General features: G+C 37.8%; 1 protein-coding gene across 3 annotated transcripts in view; it reads right to left on the reverse strand.

Moving 5' to 3' along the window:
- The window catches only part of Dsc1 (desmocollin 1), a 29,048-nt gene extending 3,351 nt beyond the window's left edge, over positions 1-25,697 (reverse strand). For 2 of the 3 annotated variants that reach the window (XM_021150713.2, XM_021150714.2), the window contains exons 1-12: positions 25,635-25,697; positions 23,124-23,208; positions 21,092-21,294; positions 19,854-19,973; positions 18,734-18,889; positions 12,923-13,067; positions 10,138-10,304; positions 8,214-8,348; positions 7,005-7,190; positions 5,831-6,090; positions 5,570-5,712; positions 576-788 (exon numbers count right to left, since the gene is read on the reverse strand). In XM_021150713.2, coding sequence (XP_021006372.1) covers positions 576-788; positions 5,570-5,712; positions 5,831-6,090; positions 7,005-7,190; positions 8,214-8,348; positions 10,138-10,304; positions 12,923-13,067; positions 18,734-18,889; positions 19,854-19,973; positions 21,092-21,294; positions 23,124-23,208; positions 25,635-25,697 — 1,876 coding nt within the window. Of the gene's footprint in view, positions 1-575; positions 789-5,569; positions 5,713-5,830; positions 6,091-7,004; positions 7,191-8,213; positions 8,349-10,137; positions 10,305-12,922; positions 13,068-18,733; positions 18,890-19,853; positions 19,974-21,082; positions 21,295-23,123; positions 23,209-25,634 lie in introns of all 3 variants that reach the window. The other variant, XM_085833414.1, reaches the window with a different exon arrangement.
- Between the last annotated feature and the right edge of the window lie 216 nt (positions 25,698-25,913).

Genomic DNA, 25,913 nt, shown 5'->3' on the forward strand with positions numbered 1-25,913 from the left:
AGAAAGAAACAAAGAAAGAAGACTTATGTATAATTAACATGTCATTCCAGTGATTTAAAATTGGTTTCTGTGTTTTCTTTAATGATATTCAGAGCAAAAGATCTAAGTGTAATACATATATGTATATGATAGATGATTGGCATGCAGATAGACACATGCATACATCGGTAGATAATTTTATCTACCTGTGTTGACAAATGGTCATATCTTGTCAATTGATAACTGATATTAGATATTTGATAAATATTAGATAGATAATTACCAAACAAATAGATAATAGATATACAGATAAATTAGCGACATATGGTAAATAGATGATAGATAACAAATAAAAATAGATATTAAAGAATTATTATTTTTCCAAGATGAATAACATAAGTATGTATGTACATATACACGTGTATATATATATATATATATATATATACATATATATATATATATATATATATGAAAGATAGTTGGTACACAGATAGACAGTGCATATGTATTTATTATGACTAACCAAGGTACATGCACAGGCCATTAGCAATCTTGAACTGAGATTTCTTGCAATATTTAGCATAAGTACTTACCATCCTGTGATTCTAGAGTCCAAAGTTTGCTGGAAGAATTATCCAGAAGGAACTGAAAAGGTGGACCATTATCTGGCCCATCTAGATCTATAGGTTCCAAAACAGCAAAATCCTTCTCCTGCTGACAAATGGTCACTTCCTTGTCAATCTGTGGTGGGTGGTCATTAAAATCTTCCAGAAGAACCACCAGTGTTCCTGTGCAAGATCGGCCAGCTAGGATAGATAAAAATAGGTTACTCTAATAGCAGATTGAGATTCACTTAAGCCTATATTTAACCAATATTTATCATTATTTATATTTAATGATTCTCTGTTTGAAACATGCTGATAAAAACAGAACAGGAGATGCTCGACATCACTTGGAAGTTTATTAGTCAAAGCAGAGTTGAAAATAAACTCTCTGAAAATTTGCCAAGACACCAGAGCCTGATTTTCCATTTATAGTAAATGGAACATCATGAAGAGGCAGCTACATAGATCTGTCTAGTCCAACAGCTTACTTTAATTACCTTTGAGTTGATTGATAAGTGTCAATGAGTGGGGAGTACCAGCCACAGAACTAAGAAGCACATGCACCAACTAAAATCTAAGTCCATAGCCCTTCTAGAAAGAGCTTCTGAAGTCAGTAGCTGTCAAAACTATGTTTTCCATATCCTGAAGCTCACAATATTATAAGTCAGACCTGAATGAATAGAGCTCTTTATTATTTCTTCTATTTCTTCTTGAGTTGTGGTATGCCCATTAGCTTCTAACATCATGTGTGTTACTTTTGGATTCAAATAAGAAAATGCTTACCACTTTGATATGATAGCCACTCAGTAATAATTTTAAGACTTTTTTCAGAAACTAAAACTAAGAAGGTCTTTCATAAGGTTTGAGATCAGTTGTTCTAAGTGCCAAGTACACATCAAAGTTGTAAAATCCTTAGTAGCTAATTTCACAGCCTGAACCTGGAGGTTTACATGCTTCTCAAACCACAGAGGAACAACAAGTCTAACCATGACACGTTAGCTGGTCCATACTGGGGAGGAGTACATGTTACTCCTGCCCAGGACCACAATTTAGATCTTAACATTCATGTCATAAATGGGTAACATGGACAAACTGGTCATTCTTCAGTGAAAGGCTTCTAAAGGAGAAAACCAGAAGAAAGGTTAGAGGAGATAGGAATCCTGGGGTCAGGAATTATTACACAAGCAACATGTTATGCCAAGCACGTCTAATAAGAAGTAAGGATCTTACATACAGTTGTTAGGGGAGAAATGAGACAAATTCAGCAGAAGGCTAATAACGCACGTGGTGAATATAGTATACCTCAAGTGTCAGAAATGATGTACACAGAGGTCTTGGGACTGATCTCTCTGGTGGGGGTGGGGAGAAGAACAAGTTGTCAAGAACTGAAAGCTTAACTCCTTTGAGACCCTGGTCCCAGCCATAGACTGGATCTTGCCAAATCTGTCCCTGGGCAAGGAGACAGAACTAGGTCCCCTTTGTCCTCTAATCAGGGTCTCTGTGAAAGCCTTAGATCAGCCTTGTTCTGCCTGTAACTCTAACTCCAGGGGATCCAATGCCACCTTCTACCTTTCTAAAGGCCATGCATATAGGTGTGCGTGCACATACACACACACATAACTTTTTAAAATGCCTTAAACAGATATGTACCAAATTTTCATCTTCATGCTTGATAAAGGGACGTTTACCGGAGATGTGGTAGGGTGGAGGGTAGAGGGAATTTGAGCTGTTAACCAATTTAGAAGAAAAAAATATGAATGAGAGCAAGTGAAGGCACACTTTCAACGTAACAATACAGCATATGTGATAATTATTATATTATTTCCAGTGTGTAATAATGTTTAAATTGCAGTATTATGAATCAAACAAAGACTAGCAGAGAATAATCACAGGAGTTGTCACTGCTATTCATTTGAATAATTTAAGGAACATGTGCTTCAGGGTAGGGCTAGAGGAGCCCTGCTACTCTCATGTTCTAGGAGTAAGATACATAAAACAGCATTCTCTAGACTGAGAGCAGAGAGATCAGCCTGACAGACAAGAATGATGCACAAGAGAAATACAGGGACATAAGCTAGATTCTAAGGGGCCATTAGGACTTCCTAAATTATCATCTAGGAATACCTTTGAGCACCAAAACAAGTTCACACACACACACACACACATACACACACACACACACACCACACATACACACACACATATTAATCTAAATGTATGAATACATGATTACCATTAATTTTCTCATAAATGTTTTTTGAATCCTCATCTTTTCTAGGGCATGTCTAGGTTATGTATGACTCTGGGGTGTGCTTTGCCTAAGCTTTGCTCTTTTATACTCATCCTACCATGCTTACCCTCAGTATCTTTCAATACTAAGCAACAAAGTTTCATTCTTATATTTTGCTCTCTGTAATTTTGCCCTCTCTAAATAAGAATTTATTTTCCTTTCATCTAGTGCCAGGGCTTCACCCCTCTTTCTGCTTTACCCTAAAATCCTCCAAACTCTCTCAATGTGTAGAGACATCTAAACATTCTCTACTGGAAAAAAATGTTATACCATAGACTCTCTTCTTAGAATATAAGCAGTAAAGCTTTCATTATTAGAAGGACCAACTCCTCATCGCATGCCTCCTAGTTTCCATGATCCTGCGCTTAGAATTTAAACATCTAAATGTAAGTAGATAGAGAGTCCTGTTTCACAGAGTAATTATATGTGTAAGCCATTTAGATTTCATTTTTACTTATAGGAATAGCAAACTTAAAAAAAAAAAACCACATTATCCAGAACTGTAAAGTATATTAAATCAGTATGTTTCTCAGCTAATATCCGCCCACCTGTTATTCTGCAGAGTTTTGGAACTTATAGTAAGATAACTCTATAAAACAAACACAGAGTACATTTGAGGTGTGGATCAAAGAGAAAGGTAATATGCAGGTACTTTACTTGGTAATGACATTCACAGTAAGAGGGCGCTCAGATTTTGAAAGCTGGATTAGCTTAGCTGATAGGAGAGTTCTTTAATGCTTAGAATATAAAGCAGTAAAGCTTTCATTATTAGAAAGACCCAACCTCATCTCATGACTTCTCGTTTCCATGGTCATGAAGAGGATGTGTAACCTGGTACTTCCATCCCAAAGGCAGCAGGACTGAGAGGTGAGAAAAGCTTTAATGGGCAGAGTGGCCATGAGTCAGCTTGTCCTGACTGCATAAACAGGAAGCAGTCTTCGTCAGTTAACCTTTGGTCTCTCAGTAGCTACACCGCTTGCTTTAAAACCAACAAAAGGGCCAGAGAGATGGCTCAGTGGTGAAGAGCATGTACTTCTCTTCTAGAGGATCCAAGTTCAAGTCCCAGCATTCATAACAGGTAGCTCCCACCACCCGCAACTCCTAAGGCCTCTTGGGTCACCTGCACTTACATGCATACACCTATACCCAAACACATACTTTTATATTTAAAAAAATGTAGCTAAAATAGGCTATATAGCCAATAATATCTGGGGAATTGCTATATATTATTAATTTGAAGAAATTCAAAAAATGTGTAGAAATAGCCCATGTTACTGTCTGGCAATACATTTTACATGCTCAGCGTGTACATCTAAAAACACCAGAAATCTTGTTGAGTTAATCAAATAGGCAAAAAATTTAGTTCTGTCTGAAAACCCCAAGATGATAATTTTTTTAAAATCTCTATGAGGATTTGTCTTACATGGGTAATACTTTATTACTCATTTTAACTTTTATTTCATTTATCTCTATGGCATAGATTTATATAATGTTTTGCATAATAGTACATGTGTACACTAGCAAACATTGTTAGCACATTAATATGCATATGCTTACTTAAACTATCTAATATGGTTCCAGGAGGCAGGAGTTTATTTCAAGAGTTTCAAGATCATCCCTTGACAGTTGACAGTATCCGAAGGAAACACTCTATAGAGTAGAACTAGTTCATGGTTGTTCTTTAAATGAAAATAGATTTTTTTTCATATAATAAATTCCAATTACTGTTTCCTCTCCCCCCAGCTCCTTCCAACTCCTCCCCACTTCCCCTCCCTCCTAAATCCATACTTTACCTTTCTCTCTTTAGAAAACAAACAGGCATCTAAAACAATAATAATACAAGCAAAACAGAATAGGACAAAATAAGCAGAAAAGAAGAAGCCAAGTAAAAGCACAAGAAACATATATAGACTCAGAGACACACACATTTGCACACACGAACATCCTATAAAAACAGGAAACCAAAAACATATACATGAAAAGACCTGTATGGTAAGTGTCCTGGCTAGCTTTATGTCAACTTGACACAAGCTAGAGTCATCTGAGAAGAGGAAACTCCAGTTCGGAAAATGTCTCCATAAAACTGGGCTACAGACAAGCCTGTAGAGCATTTTCTTAATTAGTGATCGATGCAGGAGGGACCAGCTCATGGTGAGTGGAGCCATCCCTGGGCTGGTGGTCCTGAGTTTATAAGAAAGCAGACTAAGCAAGCCATGATAAGCAAGCACTCCTCCATGGCCTCTGCATTTTTGTTCTCACCTCCAGGTTCCTGCCCCGTGTAAGTTCCTCCCTCACTGCTTTTGATAATGAACTGTTAAAAGGAGCTGTGAATAACATAAGTCTTTTCCTCTCCAACTTGCTTTTGTCATAGTGTTTCATCATAGCCATAGTAACCCTCACTAGGACAATTAAAAAAAAAGTCTCTAGACAAGGCATTATGAGATTTAATTATATTCCTCAGCAGAAATAAACAAACCTGTACTCAAAATTAGACTTTGATCATTCACTCTCCTGTGGCTCTGCCCGAGGGGTGTACAGGGGACTACATGGGTGATCGGACTGAAATGAGCTATCATACTGAACACATTGTTGTAGATTATTAATTAGAACCTTAGAGGAAGCAGTGTCTGAACTAAGATTTGACCTAGACACATTCTATATTCATGTTTTACTTTTAGAAAATGGCACTCACCTGCATCCGTCGCCACTACTGAAATATTGTACTGGTTGTTTTTCACAAACTTCGACTCTCTGTCCAGTACTTTCACAGTTCTCAAGTCTCCGGTGATTTTGTTAATCTCAAACCAATTATCTTCATCTCCTACCTTCTCATACCTAGGTTTTCAGAAAGCAAGCATGGAATGACCAAAGCGGAGACACACAGACCATTGCTAAGTTTGAAATAAGTTCATGCTCCAAGGAAGATGCAGGAGTTTTCAGGAAAGTGCATTACCTTAAGCCTTCACCATTGCTTGTCTCTGGGTCCACCGCTTTGTAGCCCAGGAGCTCTTGGCCCGCTGGCAGTCCATCTTTGCTCTGAATGACTTTGACTGGTGGCTGGCACTCAGGGCCCTCATCTCTGTCTTTAATTTTCACAGTGACAGTTGTGGTGCACATTGTTGGGGGTTGTGCGTTGGCAGCGTTAGTGAACTGGGCTTCATTAAGGACACCAATTTGCAGAGTGACTTGGCGGCTGACTTCATAGTTCAATGGCTGTTTAATAAACATACACAGATCAGTCCCCATATTGGTATACAGAACACTAGTGATTCCAAGATTTAATAGACAGAGAATTCAATTCTTTCTTTTTAAAATGTTGCCCAAAGCTGGTGCTAGTCCAAAAAAATCAATTATCTTCTTAAAATGGTTAAGATAATCAATTTTTGAGAGTGACCATTTTCCTTCCTACTTTTTTGCTTTGGAAGATCCCACCTTCATCTTTTTATTGTAACTTTAAACACTAATAGGAGTGCAGCATTGTGTCTAATCCCAGTAAGGCTCCTGAAACAAGTTAAATTTAAAGGAAAAAGTGAAGGAAAGAAATACAGAAGACCAGCAGAAGGGAGAAAGAAAGAATATACAGTGTAAAAATTAAAAACATTTTAAGAGAATCTTATCAGAAAAATAACTTCTTTGGAATGCTTTGAATTGCCCCTGGGGAATTAAAGGGGAAAGACATCGGGACTAGGACACAATGATTCAGAGAGCAGCCAGAGAATGCACATTCAGTACTGTCCACCAAGGCCACCGTCAGATTCAGCATTCCTCTGCTTTAGTTAGCCTCACTTATAGAGGACTGAAGTGTGTGTCTGATATGAGTTTCTGCTTAGGAAGAGTGAAATACTAGAAAGGATCTGTGTAAACCACTGTCAATCATTCCATCACAATACTGCATTACTATGGTGTGTGTGTGTGTGTCTATGTCTGTGTCTATGAGCATTAATTTTTAATGTATTTATTATGACACATCAACTGGCTACAACACTGACAAGTGACTCCCCTCCCCATGTGTCCTTTAACTGCCTCTAACTCCCCGGAGATGGGTTCATAGACAGAAATAATTTTTATATCAATGTTGAAACACAGGTTTGTATGGCTGTAAAGAATAGCTTTACGATTTTACATACCTTGACAACACACAAGACCCCTTCATTTGTATTTGGATCCGTTGTGATTTTGAAGTTCCCGTTTTCATTCCCCTTTAGGATTTTGTATACCGCCTTCGAGTGGGGGGTGTTGGGCAAATCTTGGTCTTGCACCATCATTCTCAGAATCTCAACATCAATTCTGTTTTCTTCTACTTCTGTAGTATACTGAGGGAAAAAATTGCCTTTCTATGTTACAGTCTTTATACTTAAAATTATATTTAAAGAATGTAATATGGAGTCAGAGATGCTCATAATTTGTAAAAGAATTTATAAAGTTTTATGCCCAGCTAACTTCTTTCTTTCCTATCCTGTTTTCAAATTCCTTCCATTCACCTAAGGTTACCCATATCTTAAGTTCTGTGAGGTGATTTTCCTGTGGATCAAGATGTAGAACTCTTAGCTACTCTTCTGTCTCCATGTTTGCCAGTATGCCTTCATGTTTCCTGTCATGACAATACTGGATTAAATCTCTGAACTGTAAGTCAGCCCCAATTAAGTATTTTCCTTCATAAGAGTTGTTGTGGTCATGGAGTCTCTTCAAAGTAATTAAAACTTTACTAAGACAAGATGTAAGATGAAAAGGATTGGATCTAGGTATATGAATGAGCACGTTTACAATGAAGTATCTATCCATCACCATATCAGATTCCTTGTTCTCTGACTAGAGCTCTGGTATAGATTCATGAAAGTGCAGAGTTACTCATTAAAAGTCAGAAAAACAATCCTTCCTTGGCAATCTCATCATTTACTATGTCTCATATAATTTGCTAGCTAAGGCCTAAGACAGGAGGAGCTCTGGGCAGGACTTCATTCTGACCCAAGCAGAGTGTATAAGGCTGATCTCTTTTCTGATTCATAACTTGAAATGCACAGTACTGGAGAGAAAGCCTCTTCTTCTTCAGCATTTAAAAGAATCCCCAAACTGACAATAATAACCAAGAAAACATTGAACCCATGAGGTACATCAGAACAGAAGTGTTCTTCAGTGGCTAAGAGCAAAGGCACTTTCTCACATCAGAAACTTGATCACCTCAGCTATTCTTCTTACAAAACCCACACTTTTCTGACTTGTTTTTAAGTGATTACTATTTAAAACAAAATGTCTGTTTTCAGGAAGCTGGCATATTCTAGAAGTTTTTTTTTAAAATATGAAGGAATCTAGATCAACAAGCATACAAATCTACTCACAAAAGGTTGGGTGAAGTATGGCGAGTTGTCATTCTCATCCTCCAGTGAGATGGTGATGGTTCCTGTGGTGAACAGACCGAAGGGCTGGCCCCCCATGTCCCGTACCTCCATCACTAGTTTGTAAGTGTCACATTTCTGTAAAAGAAGAAAAGAGGAGAGGGAGGGAGGGAGGGAGGAAGGGAGGGGGAGGGGGAGGGGGACGGGGAGGGAGAGGGAGAGGAAAAGGAAGAGGAAGAGGAAGGAAGGGAGGAAGTATATTGGTAAATACATCTATTTCCACTCACTGACAGTTATAATATATACTCTGTGTGTTGTTGTTATATTACAAATACGCTTTAAAAATGTATATATGTGTGTGTTAACACAACTGCATGCCCATGCCTGAATATTTTTTTAAAAGAACTCTGTAAATCCAATACAAAACAAGAAACTGAACAAATAATGCAGCTAATTTCAATTGTCAGTTCGCCTAGGTTTAGAATCACCCAGGAGACATACGGGGCATGCCTGAAAGGGAATGTCAAGGGGTTTTACTGAAGAGAGAGTACTGAGTGTGGATAATACCATCCTGTGCACTAAGGATCAGCACCGTCCTCTTTGCTAAGATCCCAGACTATGTAAATAAAAGGAGAAATGGAGAAAGACAGCAGAGATGCAGCATGCAGCTCTCCGTGGTTCCTGACTGTGATGTGTGAACAGCTACCTCACACCACGCCTTCCCTGCCATGGTAAACTATACTCTCAAAGCCAGGCACAAGCAAAACCTTCCTTTCTACTCACAGTGAAACAAACAGCTTCCCAGAAGCTGATTTTTTGCATTTAAAATTTCAATTTACCCATTCATAACTGACAAAACGTAAGCAAAATCCAAAGTTTCTTTAGCCGTGAAATGAGTAAGTATACTCCTATATCCAGACAATGAAAGAATAATTTGTGCTGTAAAGTAATGAGCTACTGACCCATAAAAAGATATGGGGGAAGTTCGGATTACTAGGAGAAAGCAGCCAGCATGGAAAGGCTTCATAGTGCGTGGCTCAGACTGTCGCATTCTGGAAAAGGTGAGACTGTAAAGAACCTCTCTCTCTCTCTCTCTCTCTCTGTGTGTGTGTGTGTGTGTCCTCCTGTCTCTCTCATGAGTGTGTGTGTGTAATATATATATATATATATATATATATATATATATATATATATATTACACAGACACAGACACATAGACACACACACACACACACACACACACACACACACACATATATATATATATATATATGTATATATATATATATATATATATATATATATATATGAGCAGTTTTCATTTGTTCTTCAATATACCTAAGGAATCTTGATTTCATATGTTCTTCTGAATTCCCAGCTAGATTCCTTCTTTTAGAATCTTCCCAGCTTAATGAAAACCCAGACATTAGTCTTGCACTATAGTATTCCTATGATAGATAGATGTGTGTGTGTGTGTGTGTGTGTGTGTGTCTGTGTGTGTCTGTGTGCATACCCACGCACACACGTGAATGGTTCTGAGGTAAGGAGGGGGAACTATGAAAAGACAATAGTCCTGCCACACTGGACCTGTGCAGGCATGGGGAAGGAAACAAATGGGAATCTTCTGGCTTTCTCATCAATTTACAAATGGCATACATTGTAATGAAATTACTTTTTCAAAAACAGAAGTGAAGCAAATTAAAGCAGTATTATCAGGACCTCACATCAGCACAATGAGAGCAAGTCAGACCTGTCTTATCCTCGTACTATCTCAGCATCTCTGCAGATGCAAAGAAGTCTCTAAAGAGTCACTGGGCATAGCTTGGGAAGAAAGCTTAGGGAGTAAGCATGTTGGCTGTACTGTAATCATCCTGGTGGTAATTACCAGCTTGAACAGTGACTGGTGCATAATGCACTGATCCATTACCTCTCTGTCCAGTAAAGGTGTGGTGGTAGTGATCACACCTGTGTCTGGGTGGATGGAGAAGTGCTTTGGCTGATCTGGGATTTGTTGTAAGATTTTGTACTTCAGACGAGTGTGTAGAGTTCCTGGCTCATCCTTGTCTATGGCAGTCACTTGTCCCACTGAAGTCCCTGTTCAGATAAAGCCAATGTTGTCAAAATGTAAATCATAATACAATGAATTATAAACAAAAAAATACAGACATCATTGCGGTAGATTATCAAAACACGCACATGCACACACACACACACACACACACATACACCCCAGTGTTTTTTACACATAATCTGAGGATTGTATAAATGTTCTTACAGATTTTTCCCAAGCCCCTCTTCCTTTGAACTTCAGCAAGGTATATACTGTGAAAACCATTTCTTGTATTTTACATACAAGGATTTAAGACCTTTGGTAAGAGTGACTCTCAAATTTTTTTCTCACTATCTACAATTAGCATTTAACAATAGTTCACGGACTATTTTTAAAAGGAAAACGCTCTTGTAGCATAACTTAATATAACATCTTTTCATAGCAACGACATTGACTTTTTCACTTTAACATAAATAAATATATTTAATATAAATAAAAATAAATGTGCTGAAGTATTCTTAGATGCAAGCAGTTGGGTTTTTTTGTGTGTGTTTATTTTTATTTGTGAAATTTTCATGCATGTATTCAATGTATCTTATTTATATCCAATCCCTACTCCCTCCTTCCAGTTCTCCCAATGATGTATCTGCTGACCAACTTCATGGCTCTGTTTTTTATAGCTCACTAAGTCCAATTAATGCTGCCCATATGTGTGTGGCTGGGGGTGGGGGCATGCACTGGGGCACAGGCAACCTACAATGGCCAGCCAGCCCTTAACAACCATTAGCTGTTATTAGCTCCTTAGTTAGGGACAGGGTATGTAGAGAGAGACTCTCCCTGCTCCATGGTGGAATTTTTAACTCTCTCGATCATGTGGAGGTCTGGTGCGGGTTACCACAGCAAGTGTGAGTTCATGTATGTAACTACAATGTCATGCCATGTTCGGAGACAGAAGTACACGGCTCTCTATCCCCTCCTCTCTTACATTCTTCCTGCCCCCTTGTCTACAGTGTTACCTGAGACTTTTGCCACCAAACACCCAATGTCTGTCTGCATGTGCCATATTTTATTTATCTCTTGGCAGCTGACTGGCATTGAATTATGTATACTTTCTCACTATTATGGTTAACCCTTTCATGGACATTTATATTCAAGTTCTCTGTGGACATAGATCTCAGTTATAGGAATTGAACCGTTGATTCACATCATTGGTAACTGTGCTTGGAAAAGTACCAGACATGCTTCCACCCGTCTCCACCTGCCCCATGGTCTGCTGAGAAGACTCAAGTGTCTTCTCATGATCACCATGACTGTCCCTTTTTCCTAATGGCTGTCATCTTAGAGAATGTGAGATATCTTGTGCTAAGATTTTGATTTGCCCATCTCTAATGACTAATGCAGATAACTGATGAATGATCCTCAACATGTTTTCAGGGGCTCACCAGCCATGAGCACAACCTCATCTGTTCTAATGAAAGTATTTGTCTTTTCTTTCTTTCATTTTTCTTGTAGCACTCCTTCCATATATTATATTTTTTTCTTTTTGTTTTCCTTTTTTTGGATATTTTCTTTATTTACATTTCAAATGCTATCCTCTTTCCCACTTTCCCTTCCCTCCCCCTGCTCCTATGAGGATGTTCCTCCACCCACCCATCCATTCCCACCTCCCCGCCCTCAATTCCCCTACACTGGGGCATCTTTTGAGCCTTCAAAGGACCAAGGACCTCTCCTCCCATTCATGCAAGCAGTCGTTAATACAGAATTAAGTGTGATTAATGAGTTAAATGTGATACAGTAGTCAGAGGATATTCTTTGACTGGACATGAGGATTTTAAAGATGCTTCTAAGAGGGCAACATGATATCTGCCCATAGACCCAGCAGCAGAATAACAGCAGAAATCCACAATAACTACAATTTCTTACAAGTCTTTCAAACACTGAGAAGTTTTCTGTTGTTCTTCCACAGGCATAGTGGATCTTGGCTTCATATATTCTCTCTCATTTCCCAGCTAAGTCCATTCTTCTAGAACCATCCCAGCTGAATGAACCATCCAGCCATTATTCCTGCACTACAATATCTCTACGTATCAAACTTCCAAACACCAAATTCTAACCCTAGGGAGAACTGAATTAAATAAAGTTTACCAGAAGCCTGGTCATGATATGAAAAGGATATTAACTTATATCAATTACAAAATTAAATTTTAGAAAATTAGCTCAAAACAACTTGACCCTTAATTAAAAAAAAACATTCTATTAGGAAAATAAAAAATATATGTAATTCAAAATACTAAAAAAAAGGATAAAAGGAAATTATAAAATTAAACTTTTACTGAGAAGGTATCTCTCTATATAGGCAGAGCTGCCCTTATGACATCCCGGTTGGTCTTGAATATCCAGACATCACCGATCCCTACTTTCTGAGTACTGAGATTTAAGGTTTGTGCCACCATGCCTGGTAATTTTACCATACAGTACTTTTGAAGTATAAATGATCTTTTTAATATACTACTGTAAAATGTCAGGCCAGCAAAATGAAACTGGCTGAATGGCTTGTTGTTGAGCCTGATGACCTGAGCTCAAGATCCCAAATCCAAATTGCAAGGAGAGAATCGAGAACACACCACGTTAATGAATGTTGGTTTTTTTAATGTGAACTCACCAGATCGGCAATTTTCAGGCACACTAAAAACTGTCAATTTGGTTTCAAAATATGGGGCATTGTCATTGTCATCTTCAACCTTAAACAGCAGGGGGAGAGGGTAGTCTGGAGCATAGCCGTCAGCAGTCGTTGCATATCCATACACCTGGAAGGGAAGAAACACCATCAGCTGCTTCTTAGGTGACAAACCATGCACAAAAGGAAGCTCCGCAGTAGAGCAGAGGTATTGTGTAAAAACATGTACAGGTATGTGCAGCTACAAAATGATTCTAGGCACAGAACACATAGTCACTGTGTGTGCTCCCTGTACCTTCACCCCCTTGAAAAGTTATTTCTCATTATTCTTCTACCAAAATTCCATGTGCTCTCAGTTTCATGAGCTATGAGTGCTTTCAGAACTAACTGTGGTTTTTAACTTGTTAGAACCCAGATACACCCATTGTAGTTGTGTTCATAACATCTACTAGCAAAACTTACAAATGTGTTTCAATTTTAATATACATATATATTATATCACAATTAATTCTAGGGGATACCTCTGCCTGTATTTTCTTTTTTTTTTTTTACAAACATGCATTTATAATAGAATGATAATAAAAACATATTTGCATTCTTTACATGACAATGGGCTGCATCTTGATTCCAAACAACAGGATTTAGGTTTGTTCTTTTTTTATTTTCTTTCATATAAATTCTACCCAGATGTTTTTGTACTCTCTCTATGGTGCACTATGGGTGTTCAATAAGTACTTGTTTAATTACATCCTCACTAATCCCTGTGACCTAATCGCACCATCCTAACACCCCCAGCCCCACTATCACCATCACCACCACTGTCCTCACCATTGTGGTGGTTTGAATGAGAATGACCCCTATAGACTAATATATATAAATGTTTGGTCCCAGTTTGTGGACAGTAAAGAAGAATTAGTATGTGTGATCTCACTGAGAAAGTGTGTCTCAGGGTGTGGGCTTTGAGGTTGCAAAAGTCTATTCCAAGCCCAGTCTCCCTCTTACTATGCCTGCAACTTTCAGATCAGATGTGAGCTCTCAGCTGTTGCTTCAGTGCCTTGCTTGCCTGCCTATGACCACACCCACCACTATGATGACTATGGACTAACCCTCTGAAACTGTCAACAGGCCCCCAGTTAAATGCTTCTTTGATAAGTTGCCTTGGTCATGCTGGATCTTCATATCAATAATAACCCTAACTAAGACTACCAACATCACCACCATAACCCTTGCAACATATCAGCATCACTACCACCACTGTCACCATCATCACCTCATCACTGTCACCACCATCACCGCCATTACCACCCCTATTGTCACACTACATCTTCACCACCATATTTAGAATATTCAAATATTACACTATTCAGTCTTCCATCAGTCCCTCTCTTCTCCCCTAGGCTGTATGCGTTTTTCTCAAAATGCTGGTTTTGAAATTTAAGACTAGTTGAAAGCAGAAAATTGTCTAATAGATTACAACTCTCATCATACATGAAGTTTCAGAGTCACAGGTAAGTTCCTAACACAGCAACAGAATGCCTAATAATGGATTAGTTTTAATTAAAATTTTCTTTCTATTGTATCATCATTTTCTCTCTTAGGAAAACAAACTACCCCATCTTTTTGAGCCTCCTGTGTTGATTGGCCTACTTTGTCCCAAAGGATTACCCTACTTCCATCCATTCTGCCATCGCTTACAGTGCATCCTGCCTGTTCACTCTTCCAATAGTGACCATCTTTCCCACCATGTAGGAAGCACTTGTAGGTTCAAATAATCATCTCATCTCTTGATAATTGAGTACATCAGGCATGCTTTTACAACTAATTTGGACTCAGTGATCTTGTGTCACATACTATATTGGTTTTAGTGTTCACTAGTCTAGAGTCTAGAGTCTCTCCAAAGAAATCCTAATTGAAATAGTTCCAAACAGGAAAATTGAAACTAGAAAAGCACCTAACACGAAGGCTGGGCTTGACCTCTCATAGAATTTGCTCATGCTTATATAATAGAGGAACTAAATATAGATATTTTCTTAATTGGTCCATATAGCAGCACTTAAAAACCTCAAGTAATGTTTTTATGTACTAAGTAGATGTCATTGTTCTATATAATAAAAACAATATAATGCATTGAAATCTTAGTATAATAGTAATAATATTAGTCATGTATTAAGAATGCCTTTTCAATGCCATGGGCCTGTTTTTTTATAGCCTTTCCATTTTTAATTTTTCTGGTGGATTATGTTGGTTAAGTGAAATTATTTTTAAACACAGCAATTTATTATTAAATCTCACATTTATATAAATTAAATAAAAGTAGATGGCCAAGCACTTTCATCAAAACCCCTACTACAAAATTCTAGAGTATGTATATTGTATGTCTCTAAGGAGTTCTCTTGTTTGCATGCAATATTGTCAATTCAGCATTATAACACCTCTGTGGTAGGTATAATAGATATTAGCAGCCTATAAACTAAGAAAACAGATTCCTAGAGGTTGTGGCTCATCGAGTTACAAGGAACAGTGACAGATACTTAAAATATACTTGAGGAACAAGCCATAGAATATGTCTTGAAAAAAAATGAACTGTTTGAAAAGAACATTAGAACCAGGACTGCTGGATGTGTCTATGACTCAGTGTCTATGACTGCAAGCGTAAGATCTACATATGATCAAGACAGACAAAATCCCTGCATGGGTACGGGAGAAGGCTCATTTCTTTTCCCCTAGCTGAGAAACTATTAGTTATTGACGCCTCGTAGGAGGGAAAGAATCAGTTTTTCTCCAAGGAAACAGTGTCCTCTAGACATAACAGGACTGATGCTCATCTGAACTCAAAGAGACTCTGACAGCAAGCATGGGGCCTACACAGGTTCAAACCAGATAAAACCCTAGTGCTGAGAATGGGAAATGGACACAGAATACTTACTATCTCTAATAGAAAAGCTGTCTGCAATTGATACCTGCAAGAAAAGCAGTTCCAATGGAGCATCACTGGGTATAGAAACCAAACTCCAAAGAAGAACCCATGCCCAAGAGCAGTTGGCCAACACAAAACAAAGACCATGCTTTATTCAGTGGGGTTTTGTTTTGTTTTGATAACTTCTGGCTTTTAGGGGTTTGTCTATCTGTCTGTCTATTTTGATCTTTATTTTTTGTTTTACTATGGGTTTTTAAGATGGACAGATGAAGCTGGATAGGTAGGGAAATGAGTGGGGTTTTTAGAGGAGTTATGGAGAATGAAGAATATATTGTATAATTTTTTAAATAAAAAAGAGGGAAAAGAACAAATGTATTTATACAGTCTTTTATCATAAGTTAAAAATAATTAAATGGATTATTGTTTTAAAATATTGATATATAATTATAAACATATTAATTAAACCTTTTCCCTTGACAAGGAAATCCTGCTTCTAATGATTTTAAGCTTACATTGTGTTTACAATGATTTTAAGCTTACATTTAATTTAATTTAATTTAATTTAATTTAATTTAATTTAATTTAATGATTTAAGCTTACATTGTGTTTACAAGTTCTTGTAATACTTTACTACTTAGTAAATTCTATTTTAAACCTTATATTTTACAAGTGGCATTCTGAATGCCAATTTAGACATAAACATCAGAGAAACAGAGTATTTCTTAAGGTAAAATTGCCCAAATCCTAATTGAATATAGATTCCAAATTATTTTATTCAACATAAAAAGTATAAAACTAGCAAAGCATAGGGCAAGAAAGTAATTCAGTGGCCACACACAGAAAGATGACTCAGAGGAAAGATGGGTGTGGCTGAGAAGGCAAGAGTTTGGGGTGAAAAAAGGAGAATGACAAAAAAAATCATTGTATAAATGTATGAAAGTGTCAAACAATAGTAAAACTTAATGTCAAAGAGGTTTGTTTCAATTAGTCTCTCCCTCCCTCTGACAGTATTCATAGAAAGAAGCAAAGAAAAACAACAGGTTGAAACCAGCTCCTATCAGAACGCTGATAGATATTCAATGAAGTAGTTCCTGCACCATGCACAACAGTTTGCTTCTTATGTCTTGGTAGAGTACATTCTCAGTAACTGCTCTGCTTCTGGGGAAGGCATTGTCTAAGCAGTAAGTGTCCCATATGTCTCTTGCAGTAGCTTTCACTAGTATGTAGATAGAAAAGTAAGTGTGATTGCAGTAGGACTAGGTATAGGATATATACCTTTAGCTTATGCAGATAAGACCCTGTGTTTAATCACCAAAACCAAAAAAAGTAGAGATGAAAGTGACAACCATGCTGGGCTAAAGATAGCTCCACAACGGAGCACTTGCTCACCAGCTATGGCCAATGGCCTTTGGAATCTACTCCCAGCACTTTAAACACTAAAAATAAAATGGTTACAATGAAACTTGGCTTCTCTCTCTTACACCTTCAATAGACATTCTTAAAAATGGTTTTTGGATCTGGGTAAAAGCAAAATATGTTTAATCTAGAGAACCTTGGAGGAAGCATAAAATACATCAAGTGTCACAACAGATCCACCTCTGTTCTCAGTCATGAAATATCTACAGCAGAAATATTGTATGGTGTTTTAAAACTCGTTCTACCTTAATGAGTTCATGTACAGATATTCTAGAACAAAGACTAGTCTCTTCTTTATTAATTCTTCTTTGATTTATCTTTCCGTCCTTCTCCCCTTCCCTTCCTCTCTCCTCTCCCTTTTCCTCCCTTCCCTTCCCTCTTTTCTTTCTTTCTGTTCTTCTCTTGATATTGTGTTAGACTCTCACTCAACAGCCCAATCTGGCCTTGAATTCACAATCTTCCTGTCTTGGCCTCCCCTCTGCATTGGTATGTTGACAGGATGCCCATCCATGCTGCCTGACTCCAAACAGATTTTTTATTGTAAACGCATCATCTTCTTGGGAGCCCTCCACTCCTCTCAGAAGTTATCTTCTTTCACAGGTGGCTTGCTAGGGATAAAACTTGGAAGAAAGGCTGCAAAGATTTCTGCCTGGACTTGCCTTGCAGGCATTTCTCTTGGTTAAACTCCAACAGCAAAGAGCACTGTTACTGCCCTCACTGAGAATTGGCAATTGTAAAGCCTTAAGCAGTGTCTGTCAATGTCATCCTCCTAAGCCATGGGGCTGACTCTTATATAGCAGTTAATATTACAATACTAAATAAATATGTGGATTTATCTTTAGGTAGAAGAATAAGATGGACTGGTAAGTATGTTCTAGATGCTTAGACAATTCAAGAATTAACTTTCTTAAGAAAGGTGTGGGGGATGGGGGGCAGGGGGCAATAGAGTAACACCAGACTAAGCAAGGCCTGAAATGGTGGATTCAACCAATGTATATACATATTCAGAATCCCATGAGTGATACACACAGCCCAGCTCAAAACAACTAAGTCAGACTTTCTGGGCATGGGCCCAAGTGGCAGTTTTGCTTATCTTGTTTTTTAGGTCTCATATGTTTTACAACATAAAAGCTTGGCTGACAATAATGGAATCATTTTATTGTAAAGAACTTTAAGCCCAGTGAAAATCTCAGTTACTTCTCCAGAGATTTGCATACTTCTCCATAGATAAGCATCTGTGCTTGAAAATTTGTCATTATATTTTCTATATGTCCTCTACACATTTGCTTCCCTGGTTAAACTAACTGTCTCTTTTTCAGTCTGGCACCAGTTTATATTGAATATTAATAATATTATATGTATAAATAAATTATTTGACACTGTATTTATTCTTTTAAAAATTCAATGTGTAAATATTAAAGCAATAAAGACCTAATGTTAAATAAATATTTCAGTAATCTTACCAAAAATTGGTCATACTGTTCACGGTCAATGCTTCGGGTACAATAGATGTCCCCAGTGTCTTTCTCTATGTAGAACAAATTGTAAGGCTCTTTGTCTACTCCTGGTCCACTGATAGAGTAAAAAATGTTGTAATGCTGGGCAGCATCAGATTGGATCTATAAAAAGAAGAAACAATTTGGAGAAAGAACAGATAAGTCATGATCAATATCTTAAGCTAGTCTCTTTTGGGAGTTTATTTTAAATCACTCTCTCTCTTTCCTCTGTTCCTTTGCCCTTTTATTCAAAATCTTATCTTCATTTTTCCATGTGTGAAGTCACAGACTTTTGTCCCTTATTTGATCCCTGATGTTTTATTCTCCATGAAGTTCTGAATCCTGGAAACCTTTCTGTGATTTCAAATTATTTGGCATTAAAAACTGTGTGATCACTATTGAAGTAGTACAACCTCTTGCACAAATAATTCTTTAGATCTTAGACTGTTCCAAAGCTGCCCTGTATTTGCATTTTAGCTGTGTAGCAGTGAGATATCTCACTTCCTACACAACATCAACAAATGGGTAGTTTGGGAGATACTTGTTTATTTAAGCTAAAGTTGAGTTATGCAAAGTTGGTAGATGTAATCTCTGGAAATTGCTTAGAAATCTAGCATAGTGTTGTGCAATGACTCAAGAGAACAAGTGCTTGCCACCAAGTCTGACTACCTGAGTTTGAACCTTAGAACACATATGGTGGAAGGAGAGAACCAACGGCTTCTAACAGCAGCTGACTCACGAACATTTGTTTGTATGGTACATATGTGCTCCCTACCCCAAATAGTTAAATAAAATGTTTGAATATCTAGTGTTTAGATGAAAAAAACCCCTGGAGTCATTGTGTTTTCCTCATTTTGATGGGTCAATTATTTCAATACAATTGATAATTTAAACCCCTCATTCAGTGTATTGTACACTACTTATTCATGTATTTTATTGGGTGTTGGGGATAGAGCTTGAGACCTTGTGCATGCTGGACACACATACTAAGCCACAACCCCAGCCCATTAAAATAGTGCCTTTTAAACAGGAACGTTTAATGGTGAAAATATGTAATACATATGAAATAAAAGAACATATAACAGACCTTCTGAATGTGTTGTGGAAATGGACCCAAAGAGTTCTCCATCAGTGAACATGGAATAGGAGCCCATCTTCTCTTACTGCGGGTGTGTACTGGCTCTTTGGTATGTCTTTTCCTAAAAACCTATATTTTATGAAAAATGAAAAAATACAACATCACTGAGCATTATTAAAACTGTGGTTTTTCCCATTCACCACTAAATGGGGAAAATAAATAAGAATGGTACATGACAATATCATAAATAATCTCCAAAACATTTGTATCATATTTTTCAGTAAACACACTCACATACACACTGACCTCATATTATATTCCCAAGTTCTTCCTGTTTTCTGATGTAACCAATTAGCAATCAAAATTTGGTTAGTCATTGATATAAATTTCTTTGAGAAGCTGTAGACTCTCCCTGTCTCCCCAAAAGATGATCAATTAGGAAATATTTAAGAATTGGCTTCATTTTTTAGAATGGTACAGAAGAAATCCACTAAAACCTTGTCTATAAGCATTTATATACCTCCACAAAAATGTGAACATCATTTATTCAAACATCTTTCATGAAATTTGGATAAAAAGAATAATATTTATAAGCATGGAACATATTTTAAACTCAAGAAAGAGTCACACATCAAAACAGGTGTACTTGGGGAATCTATTTATAAATGTAATCAGGAGTTTTAGATGACTACGCCATTGTTCTGAGTTTACTTAAAGTGAGATGTGAAGTTTAGTAATCTTTTTATGCCCAGGACTCATCACCCTTAAACAGGTGAAAGTGAGCTTATGATCAAAACACCTCCATAGAACACTACTGGCCAGGCCACACATCTACTCTAAAGACCGGGGTCCTACAGCCGTTTCTAAGTAGGTGATCATGTCTCTTGGATGAGTGCCACCAGCCCACTCAGTTGGAAGGAGGCCACAGGGTGGAGCGGCACTGCTTGGACTCCTTCACTGGTCCCTGAAACCGGTCCCTGCCTCATTCTCATTCTTCAGGTTGGCTCTTCTTCCTGCCATGCCTTAAAATTTATTTGAAACTTTTGATATTCCTACTTTGCTCCCTGGCCATAGTGTTCATCAATACTAACCATATAACTAGTGTAAACACCACTCTCTTTAACAGTCTGGCTCTCAGTTAGGAGAACATTGATTGCAAAAGGCAAGAGAATCATTCAGGTTGATGATGTCAACCTCACAGGTGCTACAAGGGCCATGAAAGGACATCCTGCCCTAACATGCTTTACCTTTTTTTCTCTTGCTGACAGTACAATTTCTAGCTTCTTTTGTTCCTGCCCTTGACCATCTGAGAGCAAGATGGAGAACGCCCTCTTTTCAGAAGACAAAAGCAGGTCATGTGTTGTGTAAATTGTGCCGTCTTCTAGAATTCTGAAGGCTGGGTCACTGGACAGGATCAGGCTGGGTGATTTGAGACACTCTTCCAGATTCACTACAGTGAAGACATTTCACAGCAATTATCAGGTTAAACAGGGAGGGAACAAGTCTTACAGGAATGACAACTACATGCATAGGAGGAGCAGAAAGAGGGCAGGACACCGAACACCTGCTATTCTAAATGTAGGGATTGTGAAAGTTAAACTAGTGAAGTTATGGTTCCCTTTTCTTTTCTTTCCTCCATTCCTTTCTCTCTCCCTTCCTCCCTCCCTCCCTCCTTTTCTCTCTTGTTCCATCCTTTCCTGCTTTCCTCCCTCTCTCCTTCCCTCCCTTCCCTCCATCTTCCTTTCTTCCTCCCTCCCTACCTCCTCCCTTCTTCCCTTCTATCTTTTCTCCCCCTTCTCTCCCTCCCTTCGTTTTTCTCCCTCCCCCTCTCTTCCTTTCTTCCTCCCTTCTCCCTCCTTTCCTTCCTTCCTTCCTTTGTTCCTTCTTTCCTTCCTTCCTCCCTTCTCCCTCCTTTCCTTCCTTCCTTCCTCCCTTCCTTCCTTCCTTCCTTCCTTCCTTCCTTCCTTCCTTCCTTCCTTCCTTCCTTTGTTCCTTCTTTCTTTCCTTCCTTCCTTTAGCAGTGCTGAGGAAGAATCAAGGACCTCATCCAGAAAAGACAAGCCTCAACTGCATCCACACTGTTCCCATTACTTTCACCATGAGTGAGTTTAAGAAATAAACTATTCTGAATCTTATTGGATTTGGATTGCTTCCACTTTCCCTAGTACCCACAGGTTTGTCTACACAGGCCCTTATCTTAGAATGATTCAACTTCACGACAGTGTGACAGTAACGTGTGTGGTAAGAACTGACTTGGAGCCTGAGGCTTTAATACTGATTTTTTTTTTTTTCAAACTAAGGACATGTGGTAAGACCCTCCTTCCTGATACTGGCCAGAGTTATAAGCCACTCCCAGTGATTCTGGGATTGGAACAGAGTATGGGACCATGTTCAAAACTACACAGTAGACCCTGTTGCTAATATAATGCTTGGTAAATCAGGTATACTGAATGCATTTTTCCCTTGCATTTTTAAAGTATAATGAGTTGAAGAGGATGTGGTGACTCTGTCAGAAATTGAGAGCTATTTGGACGTAGAAAGGGGTGTGTGTATGTGCGTGTGTGTTTGTTTCTGTTTCATAATGTATTGTTGACTTATATAGTTTTATAGTGCATTTATCACAAGAAGATGCCAGTAGATTTTGAGATTAAGTTAAATTGTATTTGGCAATAAGATAAAAGTTCTGTTGTAACCGATGAGAAACCCAGTCTATGCTTAAGCAATATTTCTTATTAATAATGCAAATAATATTCACATAAAATCGCTTTGAGATTTGATAAACTCAGTGCTTAATGAACCTTGAAAATTCTGATAGTAAATTTTACTGGAATTATATTTGAGTCTCTCAAGCTGTTCTGTGAAATACACCATATAAATTCTCAGTAACTGTTTATTCATAGCTACCAACCACAGATACAGATTTTGTATGGAACATTTGAACTTTGAGGTGTCTTTAATGTTTCATCAGCAAAAAGCCTGACATTGGTCATCTGGCAGCAGAGGAGATGACAGAACTTAAAATATGCTTCTGGTTTTGATGGCTTGGCTTTGTTTGAACTACGATAATTTTTAAGTCTTTCTGATTTTGCTATTTTTTCTAGCAAGAAAGATATACAGTGAAAGCTGATAGTTTGACTACTTTCAACTACCATGAGTAAATGTGAGCTCCTTTTCTGTGTATGGCTAGCTTTAATGCAGAGTAGCAATTGCATAGCTTTCATCCTAAAGTTTGCAAGACCAGCCGAAAGCTAATTGTAGCAAGTTAACACAGATGCTCACCTTTGCCTACAGGTGTTTCAGCCTTAAGATGAGAGGGAACTTGGAGGGAAACTTTTTGACAGGCATCACAAAATAAAACCAGAACCTCAAAAAAAAAAAAAAAAGAAAAAAGAACAAATATCATATTTGATCGCATTTTTCATGTTACAATTTTTGTCTGATTTATAAAATTACTATTAATTTTAAAATTAACTTTTAATTATCTATTTTTTCATATTCATTTAGAAAGTGATATGCATAGAGGAACTGGCTTTGGGAAGTCATTTAGTATCAATGAAATAATTAAGTGAACAGTTCTTAGGACTACATCATTATTACATAATTGCAATAGAATGTATTATGATCCATTGAATTTGTAGAGTATTGCCTCTAATGCTCCAAAACCTCACAGATCTTTAGCCTGCAAAAGTACTGGATTCTGGAATTCTATAAGCAAGGATACACCAGCTCTCGAGTCTTTTTATTATTGCTATTTGAGTTTACTATTGAAGAAGTGAGAAATATTAGAAGCATTTTTGAAGCTCATATAAATGACACTTAGAACCACTCCACTGTCAGTAAATTACTTTTCAGACTGTCTTAGAAAAGGAAAAAACCTTCAAAATCTAAGTATTTTCAAATCACCATGCTAAGTGACACAAACTTACAGAACTCTCTGAACTTTTATCATATTTAAGACACAGCTATTGGTTTAAAACTTATCTAAGAACTCCAAAGCAGACAAACTATATTTTTTTCCTTAAGTGAGTTTTAAGCTCAGAGAATTCTATAAATTCAAAACAATTTTATTTCTTTTGTATCACATTATACTTATTTGCTTTCTTTTCTCTTTATTAAAATAACTCCATGTCAATTTTTAAAAAGAACACAGCTAGATTTCACAGAATCATACAGATCAATTTGTGATCGCCTTATCTTGAAGACCATACACTAAAGTTATGGGACATGTTATTTATGTAGGGATAAACCAGATGGTTAATGTTCATATTGAAGATGCTATATCCTTCTAACTCAATTTCCATAGTTGCTATGATATGCGAGATGTGTCATAGCAACTTAAAATAGGTTGTACATTTGTTTTACAAATATGCTAGTCCTGTAATGTGGCCATCTGCCATTTTATAGGTTACATTTGCATACAGCTGTAATTTAAATAACCACTTATGAAAGCAACAGACAATCCTAGTCATTTAGAAATACCATCATCATAATGCCAAGAATTGCACTAGACTATGCCTCAGGTCTCGCTGTGGATAAAGTTTGGGTTAGTAATTTTCTACATGCATAGTGTGAGAAAAGTACATCACAGTTAGAAACAAATGCATAACTGCATATATATGTATGTATATACGTGTGTATATATGCATGTACCTCTGTATATAATGAGTCCACATATATTTTATAGGATTTATCTACATCTCCAAGCCTGTCATCATTTTAGTTCCTCGCTGCCTTAGGACCCCACTGTAGGAGAGCACAATCTCTCGACAGAAACAGTGGAAGTTTCCAGAACATCAGCATCCCCTGCTTCTAAGTTAAACTAGGGTCTAAAAACGACTTGGAAGGAGTTGTTACCTTTCCAGTTAATATGTGGTTCTAGCATGAAAGGGTACAGGATGAATCAAGGGATAATGGGCTGGGCAGGGATCAGGACCAAGGGCAAGAAAAATCTGGGTTTAACTAGTTTTTACTTAACAAACACTAACTCCAGGTGGCTTGTATGTGCTCCGGTCTCTGGTAGCGGTAGGATGAGAAGTTGACCATCAGCCCTGCACTATAATTATTCACGTGGAGAAAATGTTTGTACTCATTTATAAAAATCCCCAGATTCTGAAAATATAATTTATAACTAAAGTATTTTTGGTAAAATACAAAATTAATTAAAAAAGAAAAGAGTAAAGTCACAATTCAGGATTTCAGAATTGAGATGTGAGAAACTCCACCCCTCTCCCCAAAGCAAACATGGCATCCTGTAAACAGTTCTAACCCAGGCAGAAGGCAGCTTCATGCCTAGTGTGGTGACTGTCATACTTCTCTTGTGGAGTCAAACCACATTCTCACATTAAAAGTCCTCCCCATTCTTCCTGAGTGAACCAAGAACATCTTCAGTAATTCATATCATCACCCACAATCCTTTTCTCTTTCTGCTGCTCAGTGGCATAGCATGTTAAATACATGAGCTTTATGAATGCCTAGTAGCTAAAGCAAGTCTTAGAACCTTCTGGGCCAAATGCCAAAACCTTATTTCACTACTCCTAAGGAAAAAAAAAATCACAGCCAAACTGAATAAGAGATTCCCTTGAAAGACATTACCATGCCATATGCATGGGAGCTTGGAGAGTAAGCTTATCCCTCCTCATCCTGGATCACAAGCCCCTCAGCTCTAAATTATTCTCAAATCAGGTTTTGTTTTCCTCCAACTATTCCCCCTGCCTTCGATTCTTTCAAGGCCAGCTGGCAGGAAGAAGGTAAGAGCCTGCCTAGTTCCTTAGTCCTTTGGATATTACTCACCAGGAGAAAGAAAAGGAGCTGCTTAGAGAAGGTGCTCCCTGGGGCAGCACAGGCCACAGCCATCTGAAGCGGTCCCAGTGGCCAGGGACGGTGAGCAGCTAATAGGATGGCCTGAAGTGCACAGGGAGGCTAAGCAGATGCTGGCAATTGTCAAGATGCTCTGCAGCCAAGTTGGCAAGGTTGAGGTGGCTTTGGAAGAGAGTCAGGATGCAAGTGATAAGCAACAGGAGGAGGAGCAACAGGTTGCCTTTCTTCCCTGGCTGTCCTCTCCTTCCAGTT

Source organism: Mus caroli, unplaced genomic scaffold (assembly GCF_978045245.1).
Source record: "Mus caroli unplaced genomic scaffold, Mus_caroli_1 scaffold_19, whole genome shotgun sequence".
In the NCBI taxonomy this organism is placed as follows: domain Eukaryota; kingdom Metazoa; phylum Chordata; class Mammalia; order Rodentia; family Muridae; genus Mus; species Mus caroli.